Raw genomic sequence first — 22,962 nt, forward strand, 5'->3', positions numbered from 1 at the left:
TTTTTTTTTTTTAGACAGAGTCTTGCTCTGTCTCCCGAGCTGGAGAGTAGTCAGTGGCGCAATCTTGACTCGCTGCAACCTCCGCCTCCTGGGTTCAAGCAATTCTCGTGCCTCAGCCTCCCAAGCAACTGGGATTACAGACATGTACCACCATGCCCAGATAATTTTTTTTGTATTTTTAGTCGAGAGGGGTTTCACCATGTTGGCCAGGCTGGTCTCGAACTCCCAACCTCAGGTGATCCACCCACCTTGGCCTCCCAAAGTGCTGGGATTACAGGCGTGAGCCCTTGTGCCCAGTCTGTCTTTTTTTTTTTTTTTTGAAATGGAGTCTCTCTCTCTCACCTAGGCGGGAGTGCAGTGGCATGATCTCAGCTCACTGCAACCTTCACCTCCCAGGTTCAAGAGATTCTCCTGCCTCAGCCTCCCCAGTAGCTGAGACTACAGGCATGTACCACCATGCCTGACTAATTATTTTATTTTTAGTGGATATGGGGTTTAACCAAGTTGGCCAGGCTGGTCTTGAACTCCTGACCTCACATGATCTGCCTGCCTCAACCTCCCAAAGTGCTGGGATTACAAGCATGAGCAACCGCGCCTGGCATTCTTAAAGGAGGTGGGGTGGGAAAAGGGTGACATTTAAGCATGTGGAGGTGGGGAATGTTCAGCGCCTGTGCAGTCTGGTCACATGCTTCTTGATGTGTGGTATATCTCATTAGCATGTTAAAGCCCCGCCCCGGGCATGATTTTTAGTATTATAAGGAGGCAAAGGGTAAAGATTGGTCATTTTTCTAGTCTTCTGTGCATGCAGGCTATAGGGTTAACTCCCTTGAGTAAGATTTAAGGTGGGAGCTGTTTATTTTTGTTTCCTCAAGGTCTGCAATCAGTGGGCAAGGTACCTTGAGCAAGATTTATGGTGCAACGTCTGGATGATCTAACTGGGGTCTGTGCCTGCTGTGGGCCACTCTCCCCAACCAGCTTGAAGTAGAGTCCTCGATGAGGCAGAGCAGGGGTCCAAGTCCCATCTCTGGTCTATCTCAGAAGTACTTGCAATGATGCTGATGGGAGGACGGACTGGCTGGCACCAGCCAGGGGAGGTGGCCACAGCACCCATTTGCATTTAATCTGTAAGGAACAGAGAGTCCTTGAGGGCCCTGAGGAGATCAGCAGGCAGAAATGTGATGAGAATGGCAGTCTCCAGCCCATCCAGGACCTGCCCACAGCTCCCCCTGGATCTCAGAGGTGTGCTAGAAAACAGGTGATACTGTGCAGGTGTGGGGTTACAACGCCCTCCGCAAGCAACTTCACAAACCAGATAGCAGAAGGGACGATAGGTTTGAGAAGAAAACCACCAGGGCTTTGCCAGATACCAAGGGTCCAGCTTGGATGAGGGAAAATCTGGAGGCTGCTGCAGCTGGAAAATCACACCATGCATGGGTTATCAGCCAGATGCAGATTTTGCTTTGTCACCTATAAAAATTACTCCTCCCCTGAAAGTCACTGCCGTAAAGGTCGCTTGGCAGGGGAAGTTGATCTCTGTCTGATAAAATCTCCACATGCCTTATGACTTTTGCTCTCTGTTAGATGATGAACAGACTTCTCCTGCCCCTAAGGCCAACAGATTTGGACGACTCCAGGGGTGGCGGGGGGTGGAAGGATGGAGGGGGAACAGGACGGGGCAGGGACATTTGCACTTCGTGGTGCCTGCCTGGTTTTTGAGGTCTAGCAAATGTTGGAAGCCGCCTTTTTCTTGTAGGAGCTTCTCTGGGTTCTTGGGGACCCCAGCTGGGCCTTATAGGCCTTTGCTCCTTGGGTGGGGGGATGCCTCCCCGTTGGCTAGCCACATGCCCTGGCTGCTTCTCCCTGGCCACCTCCCCTCTCTGCTGGACTCTCCTCGTTCTCCCTGCCCTCGTCAGCACCGCTCTCCCCAAGGCACACATCTGGTCTACAGAACATTCTGACGCATTTCTTGGCTGACTCCCAGCCAGATGCAGTTATTTCCCAGATGCAGAGATGCGGCCCCTTCCTCCTGACCCCTTCCACCCCATGCGTGCTGGCATGAGCCCGTAATCCCAGCTACTCGGGAGGCTGAGGCGGGAGAATTGCTTGAGCCTGGGAGGTGGAGGTTGTGGTGAGCTGAGATCGTGCCGCTGCACTCTAGTCTGGAAGACAGAGTTAGATCCTGTCTCAAAAAAATAAAAATAAAATAAAATAAAATAAATAAAATAAATAAAATAAAATAAATAAAAATAAAATAAAATTAAAAAAATAAAGATGAGATGAGATGAATGACGGAGAGATGGATGAGATAAAATAAAATAAAATAAAATAAAATAAAATAAAATTCCTTCTCCACTCTCTCCACCCTTCTCACAATACTGCTATATCTCTCCCTCTTGGGAATCCCCAGTCTTATCTATTGAAAACCTACTTCTCCTTTGGAATTTAGCTCCAGCCCTGGCTCCATCCTGTGAACCATTTCTTTCTCTCCTGAGGTTGAAGCGGCCCCACCCAATGTCCACAGTGCCCCATGGCGATTCCTCCCATGGTTTGGCATTCACTGTCCTATGTGTCTACTACATCATAAGGCCCTTGAGGACAAGAACCAAGCTCCTTCATCTCTGTGTCCCCAGAGGCCTGCACCGTGCCTTACATACAGCAGGGATTCATTAAATGCCCAGAGGTGAAATATTTCGTTAGAGGCATCAGTGGACTAGAGAAGCAAGCTGGGAGAGTTTTCTTGGTCAAATTCATGACAACGGCTGTGACTCTGGGTTCTTTGTATTGCAGGTACCTTTCTGGTCACCATGCTGGTGAAGAATGCCTTCTCCAACCTGAGTTTGGAAATCGGGAACATCACTATCACAGGCAAGGTGTTTCTGCAAGGGGGCATAAAACCTTTTACCAGGAGTCCAGGGCATTGCACCTGCTTAGGCTCCAGTGAGGGGCCTTTCCAAACACGGCTCTGAATATGTATCTTGTTCTACAGATGGTTAGAATCCTCCAGTTATTCTAAGGAGGCAGTGATGTTTACAGTAAAACATTTAACCACTGATACAGAATTCTAAAACAAGAGTTTGCATTCATTATGATGCTTTAAGTTGCAAGTAACAGAAAGTCCAAACTAAGTAGCTTCAGATTCAGGGCTTTCTTGTCTCACATAAGAAGTTAGGAGGTAAGCACTTCCAGGGTTGGTTCTGTGGCTCAGCAATGTCAGCAAGAAACCAGGCTCAGTCTCTCTTTCTCCTCTGCCATCCTTAGAGCTTTGGGGCTGCCTTAGGCTTGCTGCTCAGGGAATCAAAGTGACTGCTGCAGTTCCAGATATTGCATGTCAACCCAGCGTTATCCAGCAGCGGGAGAAGGGGTTTCCTCGTGTGCACCTCTTTTTATTAGGGAAAAAATCTTTCCCACTCTACACAATCATCACCTCAGATACCATGACCAAAGTAGGGTCATGTCTGCAGCTATAAAGTGCACTGGAAAAGCAGATACCCAGCATTTTCAGGTTCTGTGGGAGAAGGTGGATTCTGGCTGCCAGGAGGAAGGCTGGGGTAATAGCTGTTGGGAAACTAGCTGACAGTAGCCATCACAGAGGTAGAGATCACTTGAATGTGTTTGCTAGGACAATTCAAGTAGCAAGGGACAGAAAAGAAGCTCAAACTGGCTTGAGTCAAAAGGAAATCTTATCAGCTCAGAAAATGAAAAGCTGGCTGGGTACCGTGGCTCATGCCTACAATCCCAGCACTTTGGGAGGCCGAGGTGGTGGATCACTTGAGGTCAGAAGTTCGAGACCAGCCTGGCCAACATGACGAAAACCTGTCTCTACTAAAAATACGAAAATTAGCTGGGCGTGGTGGCACACACCTGTAGTCCCAGCTACTGGGGAGGCTGAGGCAAGGAGAATCGTTTGAGCCTAGGAGGCAGAGGTTGCAGTGAGCCAAGATCATGCCACTGCACTCCAGCCTGGGTGACAAAGTGAGATGGTGTCCCCCCCGAAAAGGAAAAAGAAAATGAAAATGAAAAGCCCAGGGAGTGGACCTGTTCTTAAACACAGCTGGATGCGTTGCTCAGACAATGTCTTCAGAAACCTGCCTCTCTCCCCCTCTGGTTCTGCCTTGGCTTCTTACTACTGCTCTTTCTGGCAGTAGTAAGATGGCCCCAGGCTTTGATCCTTAACCCCAGAGGAGAAAGAGCACCTCTTGATGGATATTTCTAGTAGAAGTCCTGAGGCTGCCTCTTGCTGGCTGAAGCTCAGTACGTGGCTTCTCCTGGACCAGCTGCTGAGACCAGGGGAAGTGGCAGTCAGTTTGGCAGGTCACGGTCTCATGCCCACACTGGAGTACAATGCAGGGTCAGCTTCACCCAAACCAAGTCCTGAGAGTTAGGGAGGGATGGTTCTTAGGGAAAATATCGCCCAAGATGCTGCTACCAAGGGAGGGGGGCATAGATGCCTGGAAATTCGACGGCCAGATATGGGATTTGAGGCCCAGAAAGTTTAATTGACTTTGCAGAAGTCACATGGCTGATTCATGGCAGGATCAAAGGCAGCAAATATTTCTCCTAATTTTTTCATTCGGGGTGATTGGACTGCCTTCCTTCTTAAGGTTAAGAAAGTCCCCTTTGTCTGGCATCTTAGCCGTGATTTGTATAGTTTTACATGCCTGTGGAATTATAGTTGTGTGAATGAGAATTCACTGGGAGAGAGTTTTTTAAAGATCAGTGCTACTAGGACCTTAATATATCCAGGGCCTTAGTGAATCACACGAAATAACTGTAAGTTCCTATCTTAATCACTACACTTTAATTAGACATTAATCATTAATATTTCAATATTTTCAGTAGGCCGGGCACAGTGGCTCACGCTTGTAATCCCAACACTTTGGGAGGTCGAAGCGGGTGGATCACTGGAGGTCAGAGGTTCAAGATCAACCTGGCCAACATGGTGAAACCCTGTCTCTACTAAAAATACAAAAATTAGCTGGGTATAGTGGTGCACACCTATAATCCCAGCCACTCAGCAGGCTGAGGCAGGAGAATCGCTTGAACCCGGGAGGTGCAGGTTGCAGTGAACCAAGATCATGCCACTGCACTACAGCCTGGGCAGCAGAGCTAGACTCCATCTCAAAAATATATATTTTTTCAGAGACATCAATTGATTGTACCTTTTCCCATTGTTTAAACTTGACACACTAGCATTCTTTCTAGATGTATAGTTTACAAAGTAATTCTATAAACAGCACCACATTCAGTCTTCCTGGAGCCCTGAGAAAAAGGGATGGCCTCCAGGCATTTTTACAAATGAGGAAACCAAGACTCAGAGAGGATGACTCACCTGCCCAGTTCACATAGCCAATAGAAGGCCAGTAAGAGAATCTGACAGCAGCATACTGTGTGGTGCCGACTCCACCCACTTGCCAGAGGTGAGCGTGCCCATCTCTCCTCACTCCATATTCAGTAGCATCAGGTTTATAGCTTGGTGGGAATATTTATACCATGGAAATTGACAAACGCTACAAATCAGGGCTCCTCACTCCCACCTCCTTTACTGGTAGTTAAACATGAGCAGTGCAGGCTGGGCGCAGTGGCTCATGCCTCTAATCCCAGCATTTTGGGAGGTCGAGATGAGCGGATCACCTGAGGTCAGGAGTTTAAGCCCAGCCTGGCCAACAAGGTGAAATGCTGTCTTTACTAAAAATACAAAAAATTAGCTGGGTGTGGTGGTGGGCACCTGTAATCCCAGCTACTCGGGAGGCTGAGGCAGGAGAATCGCTTGAACCCGGGAGATAGAGGTTGCAGTGAGCCAAGATCATGCCACTGTACTCCAGCCTGAGAGAGAGAGCGAGACTGTGTCTTGAAAACAGCAACAACAACAACAACAACAACACCACATTAGCAGTGCATAACTGCATCTGTCTGACTCTAAATCTTGTGTTTTATCTGCCCTGGCAGCTGCCTCTTTCTCAACTACCAAAGAAGTGTCTTTGGTCCAGCGGTGGACATGATGGCTCACTTTTAATCCATTTCCCTATGACCTGAACATTTGCTATGTTCCCTTAAACCATTTTCAAAGACAGGCTGATGCTCCTGGTGGCATTTTCCACATGACTCTCTGACTCTATCTTTTGGCAACCTTTTATAAGGTTTCCAACCAAAGCTTGATACCCCTTCCCACTGTGTTCACAGCCCCTTCCAGTCTCCAAGAACCATCTGGGATGAATGCTGAAGGAAAGAATGTGAGTATTGTCTTCAAAAAACATTTAACCTGGCCGGGCACGGTGGCTCACGCCTGTAATCCCAGCACTTTGGGAGGCCTAGGCGGGCAGATCAGGAGGTCAGGAGATCGAGACCATCCTGGCTAACACAGTGAAACCCCATCTCTACTAAAAATACAAAAAATTAGCCGGGCAAGGTGGTGGGCGCCTGTAGTCCCAGCTAGTCAGGAAGCTGAGGCAGGAGAATGGCATGAACCCGGGAGGAGGAGCTTGCAGTGACCTGAGATCACACCACTGCATTCCAGCCTGGGCAACACAGTGAGACTCGGTCTCAGAAAAAAAAGAAAAAAAGGAAAAAAAAAGTTTAACCTCACAAGGAAAAGATGTCCAAGCACTCTGTTTTAGTTTTGAGTTTTGGTTTGTTGGTACCAATAGCCAGAGCACTAGGAGTGCCTGAGGCTTCTTCCATTTGAAAAGAGGCCTAAAATGACTGAATTCAAACAAAGCAAGTTGCCTAATCACAACAGAGTTATGTTGTAAATCGATAATAAGCTGTCTAGGATATGTAGATATCTGTTCAATATCTTGGCAATTAAACAGCACACTTGTAAAAAAATCAATAGCTCAAGAAGAAATCACAAGGGAAATTAGAAAGTGTATCTAACTACATGATAATGACAGCACAACCTATACAAATTTGTGGAATGCAGCTAAAGCAGTGCTCAGAGGGAAATTTATCACTTTTAATGCTTATATTAGAAAGCAGGACAAAAAAGAAAACTGGCCCAAGCTCTTTAGTTTTTATAACAAAGACTGAGTTCAACTCCTTGCTGTTGACATTGTTCAGGCATGCATTTATTCTATAATGAAGATTTATTGTGCATCTACAGCGTTCAAGGCTAGGTATTAGGGGCTGGAAATGCAATAGCGAATAAGCACATGTAGCCCCCGCCTTCATGAAGCTTACTGAGTAATACTAATGAACATATTGGCCAGGTACGGTGGCTCATGCCTGTAATCCCAGCACTTTGGGAGGCCCAGGTGGGAGGATCACTTGAGCCCAGGAATTCGAGCAACAAAGTGAGACCCTCATCTCTCAAAAAAACAAACAAACAAAAAAAAAATTAAAAATTAGCCAGTCATTAAGGTGCATGCCTGTGGTCCTAGCTACTTGGGAGGCTGAGGTGGGAGGATGGTTTGGGCCTGAGAGGTTGAGGCTGCAGTGAGTCATGGCTGTGCCACTGCCTGGGTAACAGAGTAAGACCTTGTCTCAAAAAAAAAAAAAAAAAAAAAAACTCCAACAAACAAATTATCATAGAATTAGGAATTGTGATAAGTATCTAATAAGAACCAATAGGGTGCAGTGATAGCAATGTACAGTGTGGTCTGGCTGATGTGGTCAGACACGGCCTCTCCAGAGGTGACGTGTAAGTGGACACATGAAGATAAGCCAGCCAGCCATGCTGGAAAGCAGAACAAGAGCTTTCTGAGTGGGCAGATCTCAGAGGCAGGCAATGGCCTGAAGCCAGCGTGGCTGGAGCCTGGTGGAGGAGAGGGATGTAGGAGATTATGGACACAGAGGCCAGATCACGCGGAGCCTTAGGTGCCAAGGCAAGAAGCTTGGATTTTATTCTCAGGCCATGGGAGGCCACTCGGGGTTGAGTTCCACTGTAGCCCCGTGTTATTTCAGGTCAGGACTTCGGGGCTTGAGCAAGAAGCTCTACAGCCCGAGCTGTTTAACAAGCCCCACCAGAACTGACTCCAGGAACACCCCGTGTGCCCTGAGCCCACACTCAGAATCACGTTACTTACCCAGGGATCCTGAGCAACCGATTCCACGCCCCATGAGGGGAAGGAAGCCAAGGGGATTGGCCAGGGTCTGTCTCCACTCCATGCCTTACACTGAGGCTGCTCTTGGTGCAGACTGCTCTGGGGTGAGAGGGGGATGCCAACAGCACCCCACAGTGAGCCTGAGCTAACTGTAGTGGGCGTCTCACCCGCTGGCTGCTTTTTTTGCAGAAAGATAAAGACGATGTGGAGGTGTATATCCAACCTGGTCCATACGTGGATCCTTTCACGACAGTGACCCTGGACTGGCCGGACAACGACAAGGAATTACGCTTCCAATGGTCATGTGGTAGGTGACGATAGAGTTCTGGTTTTTTTTTTTGAGGCAGAGTTTCGCTGCCCAGCCTGGAGTGCAATGGCGTGATCTCGGCTCACTGCAACCTCCGCCTCCTGGGTTCAAGCCATTCTCTTGCCTCAGCCTCCTGAGTAGCTGGGATTATAGGTGCCCACCACCACACCCAGCTAATTTTTGTATTTTTAGTAGAGATGGGATTTCACTATGTTGGCCAGGCTGGTCTCGAACTCCTGACCTCAGGCGATCCACCTGCCTCGGCCTCCCAAAGTGCTGGGATTACAGACATAAGCTACCGCGCACTGCCGACGATAGAGTTCTTGAATTGTCCTGTTTCGTTAAGAAGTGGTGAGCAGCGGTCAGACTTTGCTGTTCTTTTTCTTAGTCTTCACACCAGCTTTTCCTATGGCCAACATTTTGTGTAACTTGTACATGCCAGACCTTGCAAATTCCATGGAAATAGCAGGTGGGGCCGAGCCTGGTGGCTCGTGCCTGTAATCCCAGCACTTTGGGAGGCCGAGGCAGGTGGATCACTGGAGGTCAGGAGTTCAAGACCAGCCTGGTCAACTTGGTGAAACCCCGTCTCTACTAAAAATAGAAAAATTAGCCAGGTGTGGTGTTGCATGCCTGTAATCCTAGCTACTCTGGAGGCTGAGGCAGGAGAATCATTTGAACCCAGGAGGCAGAGGTTGCAGTGAGCCAAGATCGTGCCATTGCACTCCAGTCTCGGCAACAAGGGTGAAACACCATCTCAAATAAATAAATAAATAATAAAAGTGACGTTAAAAAAATTAAAATGTTTATTTAGAGCTGATGTTATTATTCATGACCCCTTTCAAAACCAGAAGGTAGCAGTCTGTGCCACGTTCAGGGCTCCTGATGAATAACAATGTCTGTCCATTTCTCTCAGGGCGTTGCTGGGCTCAGTGGAGTGGCTGTGTTGAGAGGCAGCTGCTGCACACAGACCAGAGGGAGCTGGTGGTTCCAGCATCCTGCCTGCCGCCGCCTGACTCTGCTGTCACCCTGCGCCTGGCTGTTCTGAGAGGTCAGGAGCTGGAGAATAGGGCAGAGCGGTGCCTCTACGTGTCTGCGCCCTGGGAACTCAGGCCTCGAGTCAGGTAGGGCACGTGGGCAGTTCCTCCAGGGTCCTGATTCATTCGTTCAGCCAACACTTACTGAGGACTCGCTAAGGCTAGGGCTGCCCTGGGGCAGGGCTGGCTGTGGTGGTCTCTGTTCTCGTAGGGGTTATCTACCACCTGGTGATCAGCACTGCTGGGCATGAATGAAGAAGGCAGAGAGCGCACTTCTGTGAAAACTGCCCTGACTGGGGATCAGAGAGGCTCCCCTCAGGAACTGAAGCTCAGCAGAGATGTTCAGGAGAAATTCACAGGGCAGGGAAGGGGCAGCTGGAGCAGGAACAGAGCGGGCAAAGGGAGGGAGCAGAGAATCTTCAGGGAGTGAAAGAGGCCGGTGTTCTGAGGATGGAGAAGAGAAGGGTGGGAAGGAGCTGGTAGTGTAGGCAGGGCCTGGCTCAAGTGGGGCCTTGCTGGTCATATCAAAAGATTTTACCCTTTTTCCTAAGAATGATACAGAGAAGCCACCCGAGAGTTCTTTATTTCTATTTTTATTTGTGTTTTTATTTTTTTGAAGTGGAGTCTCGCTCTGTCACCCAGGCTGGAGTGCAGTGGCGCCACTGCAGCTCACTGCAGCCTCCGCCTCCTGGGGTCAAGCGTTTCTCCTGCCTCAGACTCCCAAGTAGCTGGGATTACAGGCACGCACGCTACCGTGCCCAGCTAATTTTTATGTTTTTTGTAGAGGCGGGGTTTCACCATGTTGGATAGGCTGGTCTTGAACTCCTGACCTTAGGTGATCCACCTGCCTCGGCCTCCCAAATTGCTGGGATTATAGGAAATGAGCCACCGTGCCCAGCCAAGCTTCCAAGAGTTCTAAGCATGTTACTTCAATATCCTCTGGTGGCTCGGTGGAGAATGACTTGGAAGAGGGCAAGGGAAGACTCAGGGAGATTGCCCAGGCTCTTGCAGGAGTCAAAGTAGGAGGTGAAGGTTACTTGGCCTATCAGCCAGTCCCTGCAGGAAGCAGATGGCTCAGCCAAACCAGGAATAAATGGAAGACAGCTGGATGAAGGGACCGTTTGCAGGTGAGGGCAGGGATAAGGGAATGAACTAGGGGCAAGAAGGCAAGAATACAACCAAGGGAAGCCATTATCACCCCCAGGAATGCAGAGGTAAAATAACGGGATGACATTACTAGAAGTCCTGGGAGCTGTCGCTGCGGGAGAGGGACCTTCCAATGGGAGCTGTGGCCTTGGTTGGAGACGCACAGCCTCTCCCACCTGCAGCCCATCGGGGAAAAGAGAAGGGAAAGCCGTGAATAAATTCCCCAAACTCTCTCCTCTTACCCTCCAGTCCTCTGTCAATGCTTCCCATTGGCTGGACCCAGTCAGAAGCTGGAGGATGTGGCAGCTTGGGTGATGCAGTCACCCAAGCCTAGAAAGCTCAGTCTCCCAGGTCAGAGCCGCAAGTGGGAGGAGACTGGAACAGAGAGGCAGATAGAGAATGTCCCGCACACTTGGACTAGGACAGACATGAGGAAAGAAGCAGGAAGATTCAAGAGCTATCGTCAAGTTCAGACCAAAGGGGAAGCTGGGGGACCGTCCTGTGGAGGGCAGGTCTATGCAAACCTTCCCCCAAAGTCTGAGGAAGCAGAGAGGCCGAAGAAAGAAGCTGACATGTTTAGTTTCTCTGAAAGGAACATTTAATTGAGACTTGTGAACAGAAACCATGATGTCCAGGGCGGCTGCAAGACAAGATGGTGAATACTGGCACCATTACCCCCCAGAACCAGGGCTTATATACTACAGGGAAGGAATGTGTAGGACAATTGTAGGGAAAGGCAAGAATACTATGTGAATCTCTTTAAGGGCAGTACTCACAGTAAGTACATGCTCTTACACAAAGAACTGTAGAGAGAATAAAAATCTTAGAGGGATTCCTGGAATTGGAATTAATCAGTAGTCAACATGGCAGATTAGCATCCAAGATGGAGTTGCTTTGGCCTTCATAGAGACTTTATAGAGAAGGCCAAGAGTTTGGATCCAGACACAATGGTTCATGTTCTATCTGCCCACTTAGAAGTTACATTACATAAGCTTTCGGGGCCTGGTTTGCTCATCTGTGATGTGGGGATGCTAATATGTCACTCATAGGGCTATTGTGAGCATTGGACAAGCTAGAGACAATGGAAGTAACGTGTGCATGGCAGGCACGCTGTCAAACCACAGCATTGGTTTACCATTATCAGAACTAAACAGAATCACAGAAATTATCTAGGCTATCCCCTCATTTTTCAGGTGAGGAAACTAAGGCTTAGAGAGTTTAAGTGATTTGGCCAGGCATGGTGGCTCATACCTGTAATCCCGGCACTTTGGGAGGCCAAGGAGGGTGGATCACCTGAGGTCAGGAGTTTGAGACCAGCCTGGCCAACATGGTGAAACCCCATCTCTACTAAAAAAATACAAACATTAGCTGGGTGTGTTGGTGAGCGCCTGTAATCCCAGCTACTTGGGAGTCTGAGGCAGGAGAATTACTTGAACAGGGAGGCAGAGGTTGCAGTGAGCCGAGATTGCGCCACCGCACTCCAGCCTGGGCAACAGAGTCTCAGTCTCCAGTCTCAAAAAAAAAAAAAAAAAAAGAGTTTAAGTGATGCACACAAGGTGACCATTCATAAGCGACAAGGACGGGATTAGAACCCAGGTCCTGTCTCAGCCTCATTCACCTTCCATATCATTACGCCGTGCAGTGAATGAAATGGGAATTCAGTCAGGCCATGACTTAGTCCATCTTCACAACCAAGGCTATGTCCCGGCGTTGGTTGGGGCAGGGGCGGCTTTTATTCCGTCTTTAATTTGAAAAAGGGTCATTTCCTACCCTCTCAAAGGACTTGAGAAGAACTGGACAAAAAACCAGGCCAGTGGTCACAATGCCTGTCTGAGTCCATTTTGCACTGTTATAAAGGAATATCTGAGGCTAGGTAATTTATAAAGAAAAAAGGTTGGCCGGGCACAGTGGCTCATGCCTGTAATCCCAGCACTTTGGGAGGCTGAGGCAGGTGGATCACTTGAGGCCAAGAGTCTGAGACCAGCCAGGCCAACATAGCAAAATGTTGTCTCTACTGAAAATACAAATGAGCTGGGTGTGGTGGTGCACGCCTGTGATCCCAGCTACTGGGGAGGCTGAGACAGGAGAATTGCTTGAATCTGGGAGGCAGAGGTTGCAGTGAGCCAAGATCACGCCACTGCACTCCAGCCTGGGTGACAGAGCCAGACTCTGTCTCAAAAAAAAAAAAAAAAAAAGAAAGAAAGAAAGAAAGGAAGAAAGAAAGGAAAAAGAAAAGAAAGAAGAAAAAAGGTTCATTTGGCTCATGATTCTTACGGTTGGAAAATCCAAGACTGGACATCTGTATCTGATGAGGGCCTCAGGCTACTTCCACTTGCTGTGGAAGATGAAGGGGACCTGGTGTGTGCAGAGAAGGGAGGGAAGTGCCAGGCTCTTTTTTTTTTTTTTGGAGATGGAGTGTCACTCTGTCACCCAGGTTGGAGTGCAGTGGTGTGATCTTGGCTCACTGCAACCTCCACCTCCCTGGTTCAAGTGATTCTCCTGCCTCAGACTCCCGAGTAGCTGGGACTACAGGTGCCTACCACCATGCCCGGCTAATTTTGTATTTTAGTAGAGATGGGGTTTCACCATGTTGGCCAGGCTGGTCTCAAACTCCTGACCTCAGATGATCTGCCCGCCTTGGCCTCTCAAAGTGCCGGGATTACAGGTGTGAGCCACCACGCCTGGCCGTCTTTTTAACAACCAGATCTGGGGGTGACTAATAGAGCGAGAACCTGCTCCCGAGGGAGGGCATTCATCCATTCATGAGGAATCTGCCCCCATGACCCAAACACCTCCCACTAAGCCCCACCTCCAACATTGGGGATCACATTTCAACAGGAGGTTTCGGGGGACAAACATCCAGATGATAGCAGTGCCTGGGGGAGCTTCCTCACTCTGTCCTCTGTCTGCCTTTCAGCTGTGAGAGGAACTGCAGGCCAGTTAATGCCAGTGAAGACATTCTGCTCAGGGTCACCATGGGGGAGGACTCCCCAGTGGCTGTGTTCAGCTGGTATTTGGACAACACCCCAGCAGAGCAGGTGAGCGCAGTGACAATCACTCAAGAATGGAAATCTCCCTTGTGCTTTCAGCACACCCGTGTCGCATGGCCAGTGCTGGGCCACGGTTGGGTCAACTCCATTCAGAGCCTGTAGTGTGGGACTCAGGGCATTGGGCTGGGGAGAAAATCAGAGAACTGACAGCAGGGCAAATGGGCACAAGGGAGCAAAAGCTCTGGAGAAACTTTGCAGCAGTGCTCTTGGCATCTCAGCAAAGTCCTGTTTCCCAGACGGACAATCCTAACTCCAGCTTTCGTGGACTGGCCATTGGCCAACAATTGATGGATGGAGAGTGTAATAGACCAGCCTGTCTGTCCCCAGGTAGGGTGATTTCAGTGGTGCAACTTACACTTCAGGGCTCTCCGTGAGACCAGCCTGAGGCTGGATGCCTCCAGTAACTGTTTTTTGCCTTGTTTTGTTCTCTGCTGTTTCTCTCTCTCCACTGCTTTTCCCTGGGAATGCTCCTTCAATAAATAACCTGCACACAAGGCTGGGTATGGTGGCTCATGCCTGTAATCCCAGCACTTTGGGAGGCCGAGCCAGGCAGATTGCCTGAGGTCAGCGGTTTGAGACCAGCCTGGCCAACATGGTGAAACTCTGTCTCTACTAAAAATACAAAAACATTAGCGGAGTATGGTGATGCACGCCTGTAATTCTACCTACTCGGGAGACTGAGGCAGGAGAATCACTTGAACCTTGGAGGCAGAGGTTGCAGTGAGCTGAGATCATTCACTCCACTCTAGCCTGGGCAGCAGAGTGAGACTCCATCTCAAAAATATTTCTTTTTCTTTATCTTTTTTTTTTTTTTTTTTGAGATAGTCTCACTCTGTCACCCAGGCTGGAGTACAGCGGCATGATCTCGGCTCACTGCAACCTCTGCCTCCTGGGTATAAGCGATTCTCCTGCCTCACCCTCACAAGTAGCTGGGATTACAGGCGCATACCACCATGCCCAGCTAATTTTTGTATTTTTAGTAGAGACACAGTTTCATTAAACTATAGAGTTTAGTAGAAACAGAGTTTGGCCAGGCTGGTCTCGAACCCCTGAGCTCAGGTAATCCTCCCACTTCGGCCTCGCAAAGTGCTGGGATTACAGGTGTGAGCCACTGTGCCTGGCTCAAAATTAAATAAATAAATAATAAATAAATAACCTGCACACACATCCCCATCTGAGGCTCTGCTTCTGGGGAGTCCAACCTAAGACAAACACCCCAATGAGGCTGCAAAGTGGATATTCCAGGTGACTTCTTGGGGAGCTAGGGCTGCCTGTTCTCCATTCATCAGTAATAAATCTGAAAGGCTGTCTAGCACCCAGAAGCCACTGTCCTGCTGTAGCCCAGTGGCCTGGCTATAGCGTCAGGAGCCCTGGATGGTCCTCTCTTTCAGGCCGAGCCCCTCCCGGATGCCTGCGGACTCAGAGGATTTTGGCCAAGTTCCTTAACCCTCCTCCAAAGCAACACCTCCACGTTGTTGCTGAACAGCTCCTTTCTGCAGTCCTGGGGCGAGGTCATCCGAATCAGAGTCACAGGTGTGAAGCCTCCCTTTTATCTCATCTCAGGGAACCCAGATAAACCCAGAAACACTCAGATATTGGGCATGAGTTTATTTTTCTTTTCTCTTTTAAACATGGAAATAGAGAGATGGGATCTCACTATCTTGCCCAGGCTGGTCTTGAGCTCCTGGAGTCAAACGATCCTCCTGCCTCAGCCTCCTAAAGTGCTGGGATGGCAGGTGTGAATCACCACACCCAGCCAGGGCATCAGCTTAGTGCAGAGGCCACAGCACAGGCTCTGGTGTGAATCGCACCACTGCCACTTTCTACGTGGGAAACTCTAGGCAGAGGATTTCACCTCTCTGTGCCTCAGTTTCCTCACATGTAAACTGGGATAATCGAAATGCCAGCCTCAGAATGGTTATTTTGCAGGATGAATGAGATAACCCCAGTGTTACAAGCAGGTCATTCTGGAGTCATGCAGCCTACATGCCCTGCTGGGATTGTTCAGGGCTTTTTGTTTAAAACAAGCCCAGTGTGGGAAACAGATTCTCAAACACACAAACAATGGAGGTGATGATTCTTTCTAGGATCGCTTTGCTTCCATATTTCCCGAAGTGTCCACAGACCGTGCATATCAGGAGAAACTAGAGTATTAGTTAAAAATGCATGCTTTTGGGTCCACCCCAAACTTTCTGAATTGGGTCTAGGCCAAAGAATGAGTTTTTATGGGTTAAAATTCTCTTTATGCCTAGCTCTTCCAGGCATGCACTCTCTGAAAACCTAGGTGGCTACTCCAGGTGATGTGGGATGTGACTGCAGGTCCACTCGTGGCTCTTTACAGTGATCTGGGGGCCTGGGAAGAGTGTGAGCTTTGGGGTGGGCTCAGCCTGTTCCCGGATCCTGGTTCTGGTTTTTCCTGGCTCTGTGATCGTGAGCATTTTCCCAGCATATTCCCACCTCATGAGGTCTCTGTGGGGAAGCCGTCATCATCAGCCCCACTCTACAGATGAGGAACTGACTCTTGAAAAGGTCAAGTTCTTAGCCCCGGTCTGGTGGCTTATGCCTGTAATCCCAGCACTTTGGGAGGCTGAGGCGGGAGGATCCCTTGAGGCCAGGAGTTCAAGACCAGCTCTGGCAACAGAGCGAGACCCTGTCTCTACAAAAATTAGAAAATTAGTCAGCCGTGATGGTGCAGTCTTGTGGCTCTAGCTGACTTAAGAGGCTAAGGCAGTAGAATCACTTAAGCCTAGGAGTTCAAGGCTACAGTAAGCTATGATTGCACCACTGGACTCTAGCCTAGGCGACACAGCCAGACCCTCTTGCTAAAAAGGAAAAAAATTAGGAAAACAAAATTGGAAAAGAAAAGGTCAAGTCCAAGATCACTTGGTTAGCAAATGGCAGAACTAAAATTCAAGCTCAGGTCTGTCTGATTATCTTCCCCTATCTCTGCTCAGTTTCTCAAAGTGAGGCCCTGGGATCTCTTGCATCAGGGAGGGTTGTTTGGGGGTTTAATTGTTGAGTTGTTAGATATGTACGTTTCTGGGCTGTCCCTAGAATCTCCCGAGGCATCTGAGGTTCTGGGTTTGAAGTAGGGCCTGGGAATCTTTGTGTTAACGAGCTCACAGGGCGATCTAACGGCAGGATAGAGTTTGTGGGCCCCATATGGCTGCCTGAGCATGATGTGCCTTCACTCTCAGCACTGACCAGGCAGGCCTATGGGGAGGACACCTACGTGATCAGCACTCTGCCTCCTGCCGAGGTGCCTGCCTGCACTGTTGCCCCGGAGGAGGGTACTGTCCTGACGAGCTTCGCCATCTTCTGCAACGCCTCCACAGCCCTGGGACCCTTGGAGTTCTGCTTCTGTCTGGAATCAGGTACCGGCTGAGGACTCTGCTCTTCCTTCAGCTCCTGAGTTCATCTTCTTGCAGAATGGGGGCCTGTTCTCTATGGGAGCTGCAAAGAATGTGTTCTCTGTGTGAAAGAGGTTGCCAGGATGAGGGCTTCCCTAAAGCTTAACCCCTAGCCCCAAAACACTGACCCAGCCATCATTCCACAGAGACATGAGAAGAAGGTCTCCTCCACAACTAGAAGCCAAAATCCGTTGTCCTCGCATGGGGGACATTGATGGAGTGAAATGAACAGGAATACCCAAAACTATGACCATGTAGGGTGGCCACCAAGACACCATCCCCGAACTCCCGCTCACCACACACAGACACACACACACACACACACATGCATACACACACTCGGAGTAGCTGAGACTCCAAGAAGCCTGGAGCTATTCAAGAAGACAGAGATGGGTCTGGTTAACAGAATCTTCAACAATTCCATTGACGCTGCTTTGCAGGCAGCCCCAGGGAGTGGGTGATACTGCAGGACGAGCTGAGCTGAAAGAACATTTTTGCAAAGGTATGCAGGTGACAAACATGGAAGACCCCATCCACAAAGCATAAAACCCTGCACAGTCTCCCTGCTGTCACCCTAACCACCCACATCCAGGGACAGCACCAGGGCATTAGCAGGAGAGATGGGGGAGCCACTCGCATTGCATTTATTCTTCCATTTGGGGAGTGATTGTTCCTTGGAGGGTTCATCTGAGCCCTTATCTCCACCTGGTAGGCTTTGGCTTCTTTTATTTGTTTGTCTTTTTTTTTTTGGAGACAGAGTTTTGCTCTTGTTGCCCAGGCTGGAGTGCAGTGGCACAATCTTGGCTCACTGCAATCTCTGCCTCCCGGGTTCAAGGGATTCAATTGCCTCATCCTCCCGAGCAGCTGAGATTACAGGCGCCCGCCACCACACCCAGCTAATTTTTGTATTTTTGGTAGAGATGGGGTTTCACTATGTTGGCCAGGCTAGTCTCAAACTCCTGACCTCAGGTGATCCATCCACCTCAGCCTCCCAAAGTGCTGGGATTACAGATGTAAGCCACGTGCCCAGGAGGGCTTTGGCATTTTGTGCTCTGAAAATGCTCTAGTCAGCTTGTAATTTTCCTCCAAAGTCAGGTACCAGGAGTGTTGCCAGGATGCTCCCCCAAACCCAGCATCAAACATCACAATGGCGTAAACATTGCACCTGATTAGGGAAAGTGCACATCAGCTACTGTAACACCCAAGGGAGTGCAGTTTCCACAGTGCTCTGTCTAACGGATGTGGAAACTCACCGCTGTTAAGAGGGCTGTGAATGGGGCCGAGTCTGAAAGGAAAAAGTCCAAGCAAGGTCAGTGGATTTTATTTCAGACCTGCCTCCCGCCAGAGGGAAAGGCCAGGACAGCTGCTCTAGTTCCAATAGGCTGTTCTGCTTTAGTACCTCTCCTGCCTCATCCAAGTGAGCACGGAGGCAGGAAAGTGTGGCTGCAGAAAAGTGAGTCCCAGGCCAGGCGTCGTGGCTCATGCCCATAATCCCAGCGCTTCGGGAGGCCGAGGTGGCTGGATCACCTGAGGGCAGGAGTTCGAGACCTAATTTTTACATTTTTTTTTGTAGAAACAAGGTCTTCTTAAGTTGCCCAGGCTGGTCTTGAACTCCTCGCCCCTGAGCTAATTTTTGCGTTGTCATTGTTGCTCCTCCTCCCCCTCCTCCTTCTTTTCTTCCTCTTATAATTTGGTTTACCACCTTGACTTAAAACAACAACAACAACAACAACAACAACAACAACAAACTGTAAATGGGATATTTTTCCTGCAATTTTTTATGGATTTTAGTAAAATTATTCCAAAGTCACAGCAACCTGCAGTTGCTTAGAGAAGACAGTAAATCAGCATATGTGACTGTCTCTTACACGAAAGTGTGGAATCCTGGCCGGGTGCAGTGGCTCAAGCCTGTAATCCCAGCACTTTGGGAGGCCAAGATGGGCGGATCACGAGGTCAGGAGATCGAGACCATCCTGGCTAACATGGTGAAACCCCGTCTCTACTAAAAAATACAAAATCTAGCCGGGCGAGGTGGCGGCGCCTGTAGTCCCAGCTACTCGGGAGGCTGAGGCAGGAGAATGGCGGGAATCCAGGAGGCGGAGCTTGCAGTGAGCTGAGATCGCACCACTGCACTCCAGCCTGGGCGACAGAGCGAGACTCTGTCTCAAAAAAAAAAAAAAAAAAAAGAAAGTGTGGAATCCCAAGAGCCTACTATGCCTTCAAGAGCTGTGACTTTTGTGTCCCTGTGATCAGGCTCTCCCTGAGTGGGTTGCAGTCTACCTGGGGCTTAGAGATGCCCCCTCATTGGTCAATTTCTGGTCTTGCCAGGTTCCTGCCTACACTGTGGCCCTGAACCTGTCCTGCCATCGGTGTATCTGCCACTTGGAAAGGAGAACAATGACTTTGTGCTGACAGTAGTTATTTCGGCCACCAATCGTGCAGGGGACACACAGCAGACCCAGGCTGTGGCTAAGGTGGGTGGTGGCAGTGACCGCTGTTTCTTTACTGAGAAAAATTATCCACCCTTATGAACCTCACCAAAAGGATGGCTGGATGGAAGATAGCCAGGGGCATAGCCAGATGAGTCACTGATTCATCCATTCCTTCCACAAATATTTACAGAGCATCTACCATGGGCCATGTCCTGGGGGTATAGCCAGGGACACAACAGACATGGTCTCTACGTTTGTAGATCCTATGATTTAGTAGCCAGAATTGGGGGAGGGTCCTGGGAGCTGGTGGGTGAGGGGGGTTGGAGAATGACTCTGGCATGAGTTAGGCCAGCACCTTCAAAGGGCTCAGAGGAAGTAGGACCAAAATTAGCCAACAAGGACTCAAGGAAGAGCCTAGATAAGATCCCAAGATTTCAAGCATCAGAGGCCGGGTGGAGGTGGAAGAGGTTGAGACCAAGAGGAGGAGGGTAGCCAGTGGTAGAGCAATGACTTGCGCCAGCCTGGAGCTGACCAAGGCTTGGTTTGGGCGGCTGTCAGCTGCCTGGTGCGAGCAGGTCTGGGTGCCCTCTAGCCTCAGGAAGTGCCCAAGAACTCCCAGGTGAGGCCAAAGGCGTCCAAGCCTGCTCTGGCCCCATGTGACTTCAGAGGCCAGGTTCTTCCTAGCAGGTTCTGAGCACAGTTCTGATTTCCCAACAGGTGGCACTCGGAGACACATGGGTTGAGGATGTAGCATTCCAGGCTGCAGTGTCAGAGAAAATCTCCACATCCCTGCAAGGCGAGGGTGGCCCCAAGCAGCTCCTCCAGCTGGCCAAGGCCGTGTCCTCCGTGCTGAACCAAGAGCACAAAAGCCAGGGCTCAGGACAGCCACTGAGCATGGATGTCAGACAGAAGGTGCCCGTGGGAAGAGGGGGTGCTCCTTTCATTCTCTTCCTCTGGGGCCCCAGGGTCTGCGTGTGGCCATTTGGGCTGTGCATCAAGGTTCATGGATCGGGGAGAAGCCTGTGGTATCTCCCAAGCGGCTGACACCACCTCCCTCTCTGGTCTTTTGGGTGAGTGACATAAAGTGAAGAAAATGCCTTCTTCCTTGGTAACCTGCTTTCTTGGCTGGCCCTCGTGGAGGCACAGGCCTCTGGGATGGGGGGAGTTTAGAACCCATCACCCTCTCCCCTTCATGTTTCAGATGACAAGGCAGAGCCCCAGAGGAGAAAGGGGACTGCCCTCAGTCCCATGGGTAGTGGTTTGAGGTTGGACCTCAGATGGTGTCCCAGCTTTGTCACTACCATTTGCATTGTCACAGGCCAGGGACAGGTTCAGTTTATAAGCCTCAGTTTCCCCATATGGAAAAGAGGAATAAGAATACTAGTCTCCTCATACAATTGTGGTAAGAGTTAAATAAGAATTACAATCACTGCAACTAAAAAACTAGATAAGATGGCCAACGTTCAACCAGTTTTAATCCACAAAAATGACTGGTCCATGTTACAACCTAGTATGATAAACTATTGCAGAACATACTATTGTGTCCACTCCCAGCATGTGCCACCTGAGTTTGCATGTGTGTGTGCATGCAAACACACACACACACACACCCCTGTGGGCATGGAGAAGACAAGAAAGACTTCTTTTGGCCCCCTGAAATGTTTACAGGAAAGTACTGAGTGTGGTGCTGGAGGCCCAGTAGGTACTTAATACAGGAAGCAGGATTGTCATTGTGATCGCTTACACAGAGAAACTAACGTGTATCAAGCACCTGCTATGAGCTGCCAGGCCCTGAATGAGGGCTTCATGGATCTGTAATCCCCACTACAACCTTGGGAGGTAAATGGTGAGGCCTCCATCTATGTTACAGCTGAGGAAACAGAGAGTAGGAGAATCAGAGGTGCCTCCCTGGGTCCGTATGTCTGGTAAGTGGTGAAGCCAGGGTTCAAACCCAGGTTAGAGGATCCCCCTCCACCTCCAGCCCTCTTACCCCAGACCTTTGTTCCACATTCCCTACCCCATCCCCTCTGCCACATACATACACGTTAACTCTCACACATGCTCACATACACACACTTTCACACACACTTTTATGCACACACACACATACATGCACTCACATATGCTCGCACACACACACACGTGTATTCACACTCCCACTCACACACACCCACACACATGCTCACACACTCATACACACATACATGCACTCATATTGACACAGGCTCACACTCACAAACTCACAAACTCATACACACACTGACGGGGCTCACAACAGCACGCTCACCACCACACACATACACAGCACATACGAACTCACACACATGCTCGACAACATCACTGACACACTCTCACACATTCATACACACACATACTTACACCTACACACTATGCTCTCACACACACCATCACACACTCACACACACTTTCCACCACGCACAGCTCTCATTCCTGGTCGCATTCACTCTGAGAAGTACCAATGGCAAACTTCCCCTGGACATCCTGTGGTCCCCAATCACACAGACCACACAGCCTAACCCACGGTCTCTCCATGCAATGCCCGGGGCCTGGCACAAGACAGATGTCAAACTCTCACTGGGCAGCTGAGAAGATGTTAACAAGGGCTCTGTTGAGAGAGGTGTGCGCAGGGCTTAGGGAACAAACTAAACAGCATGGAGGACCCCAGGGGCCCGGCCTGCCATGAGCAGGATCCCCTGGGCCAAAATTAAGGCGTCGGCAGAGCTACAAACCTGGAGGCTCCAGGGCAGAAGGCATTCCTTGCCTTTTCCGGATTCTAGAGGCCACCTGCACTCCTTGACTCCTACCTTCAAAGCCAGCCACGCAGCATCTCCAAAGCCCTCTCCTTTCCCTCTCTCTCTCCCCACCTTTCCCTCATCCTCTTTCCCTCTCTTTCTCTTCCAGCTACCCCTACCTCCATCACCCATCTCCTTTTCTGTTTAACACTCCTGCCTCCCTCTTAGAAGGATCGTGTGATGATGTTGGTCCCACCTGTTTATCTGGGATAATCTCTCCATCTCAGAATCCTTAACTTAATTGCATCTCCAAAATGACCTAGCCAAAGTGCCTTTTGCCACATGCAGTAACATATTCACAGGTTTCAGGGATGTGAATGTGGGCATCTTGAGGGGGCTGTTATCTGCCTAATCACACATCATACAAGGCAGACAGAGGTCTGCAGAGCTTTAGAACCCCCCAGTGAGGCCAGGTGTGGTGATTTACGCCTGTAATCCCTGCCCTTTGGGAGGCTGAGGCAGGCGGATCACTTGAGGTCAGAAGTTCAAGACCAGCCTGGCCAACATGGCAAAATCCTGTCTCTACTAAAAACACAAAAAATTAGCTGGGCTTGGTGGTGTGCACCTGTAATCTCAACTACTTAGGAGGTTGAGGTCCGAGAATCGCTTGAACCCAGGAGGCGGAGGTTGCAGTGAGTCAAGATCATGCCACTGTACTCCAGCCTAGGTGACACAGTGAGACTCTGACTCAAAAAAAAAAAAATGAAGAAGAAAAGAAAAGAAAAGAAAAA

General features: G+C 49.5%; 1 protein-coding gene across 1 annotated transcript in view; it reads left to right on the forward strand.

Annotated features, from left to right (window-relative positions):
* The window catches only part of LOC108539483 (polycystin-1-like protein 2), a 117,957-nt gene that overhangs the window by 25,228 nt on the left and 69,767 nt on the right, over positions 1-22,962 (forward strand). The window contains exons 8-16 of the mRNA XM_017888194.1: positions 2,788-2,865; positions 6,181-6,230; positions 8,229-8,346; positions 9,260-9,467; positions 13,444-13,564; positions 14,968-15,109; positions 16,774-16,950; positions 19,315-19,460; positions 20,136-20,330. Of these exons, the coding sequence (XP_017743683.1) occupies positions 2,788-2,865; positions 6,181-6,230; positions 8,229-8,346; positions 9,260-9,467; positions 13,444-13,564; positions 14,968-15,109; positions 16,774-16,950; positions 19,315-19,460; positions 20,136-20,330 (1,235 nt within the window). The remainder of the gene's footprint in view (positions 1-2,787; positions 2,866-6,180; positions 6,231-8,228; positions 8,347-9,259; positions 9,468-13,443; positions 13,565-14,967; positions 15,110-16,773; positions 16,951-19,314; positions 19,461-20,135; positions 20,331-22,962) is intronic.

This window comes from Rhinopithecus bieti, unplaced genomic scaffold, assembly GCF_001698545.2.
Source record: "Rhinopithecus bieti isolate Rb0 unplaced genomic scaffold, ASM169854v2 scaffold_17826, whole genome shotgun sequence".
In the NCBI taxonomy this organism is placed as follows: Eukaryota; Metazoa; Chordata; class Mammalia; order Primates; family Cercopithecidae; genus Rhinopithecus; species Rhinopithecus bieti.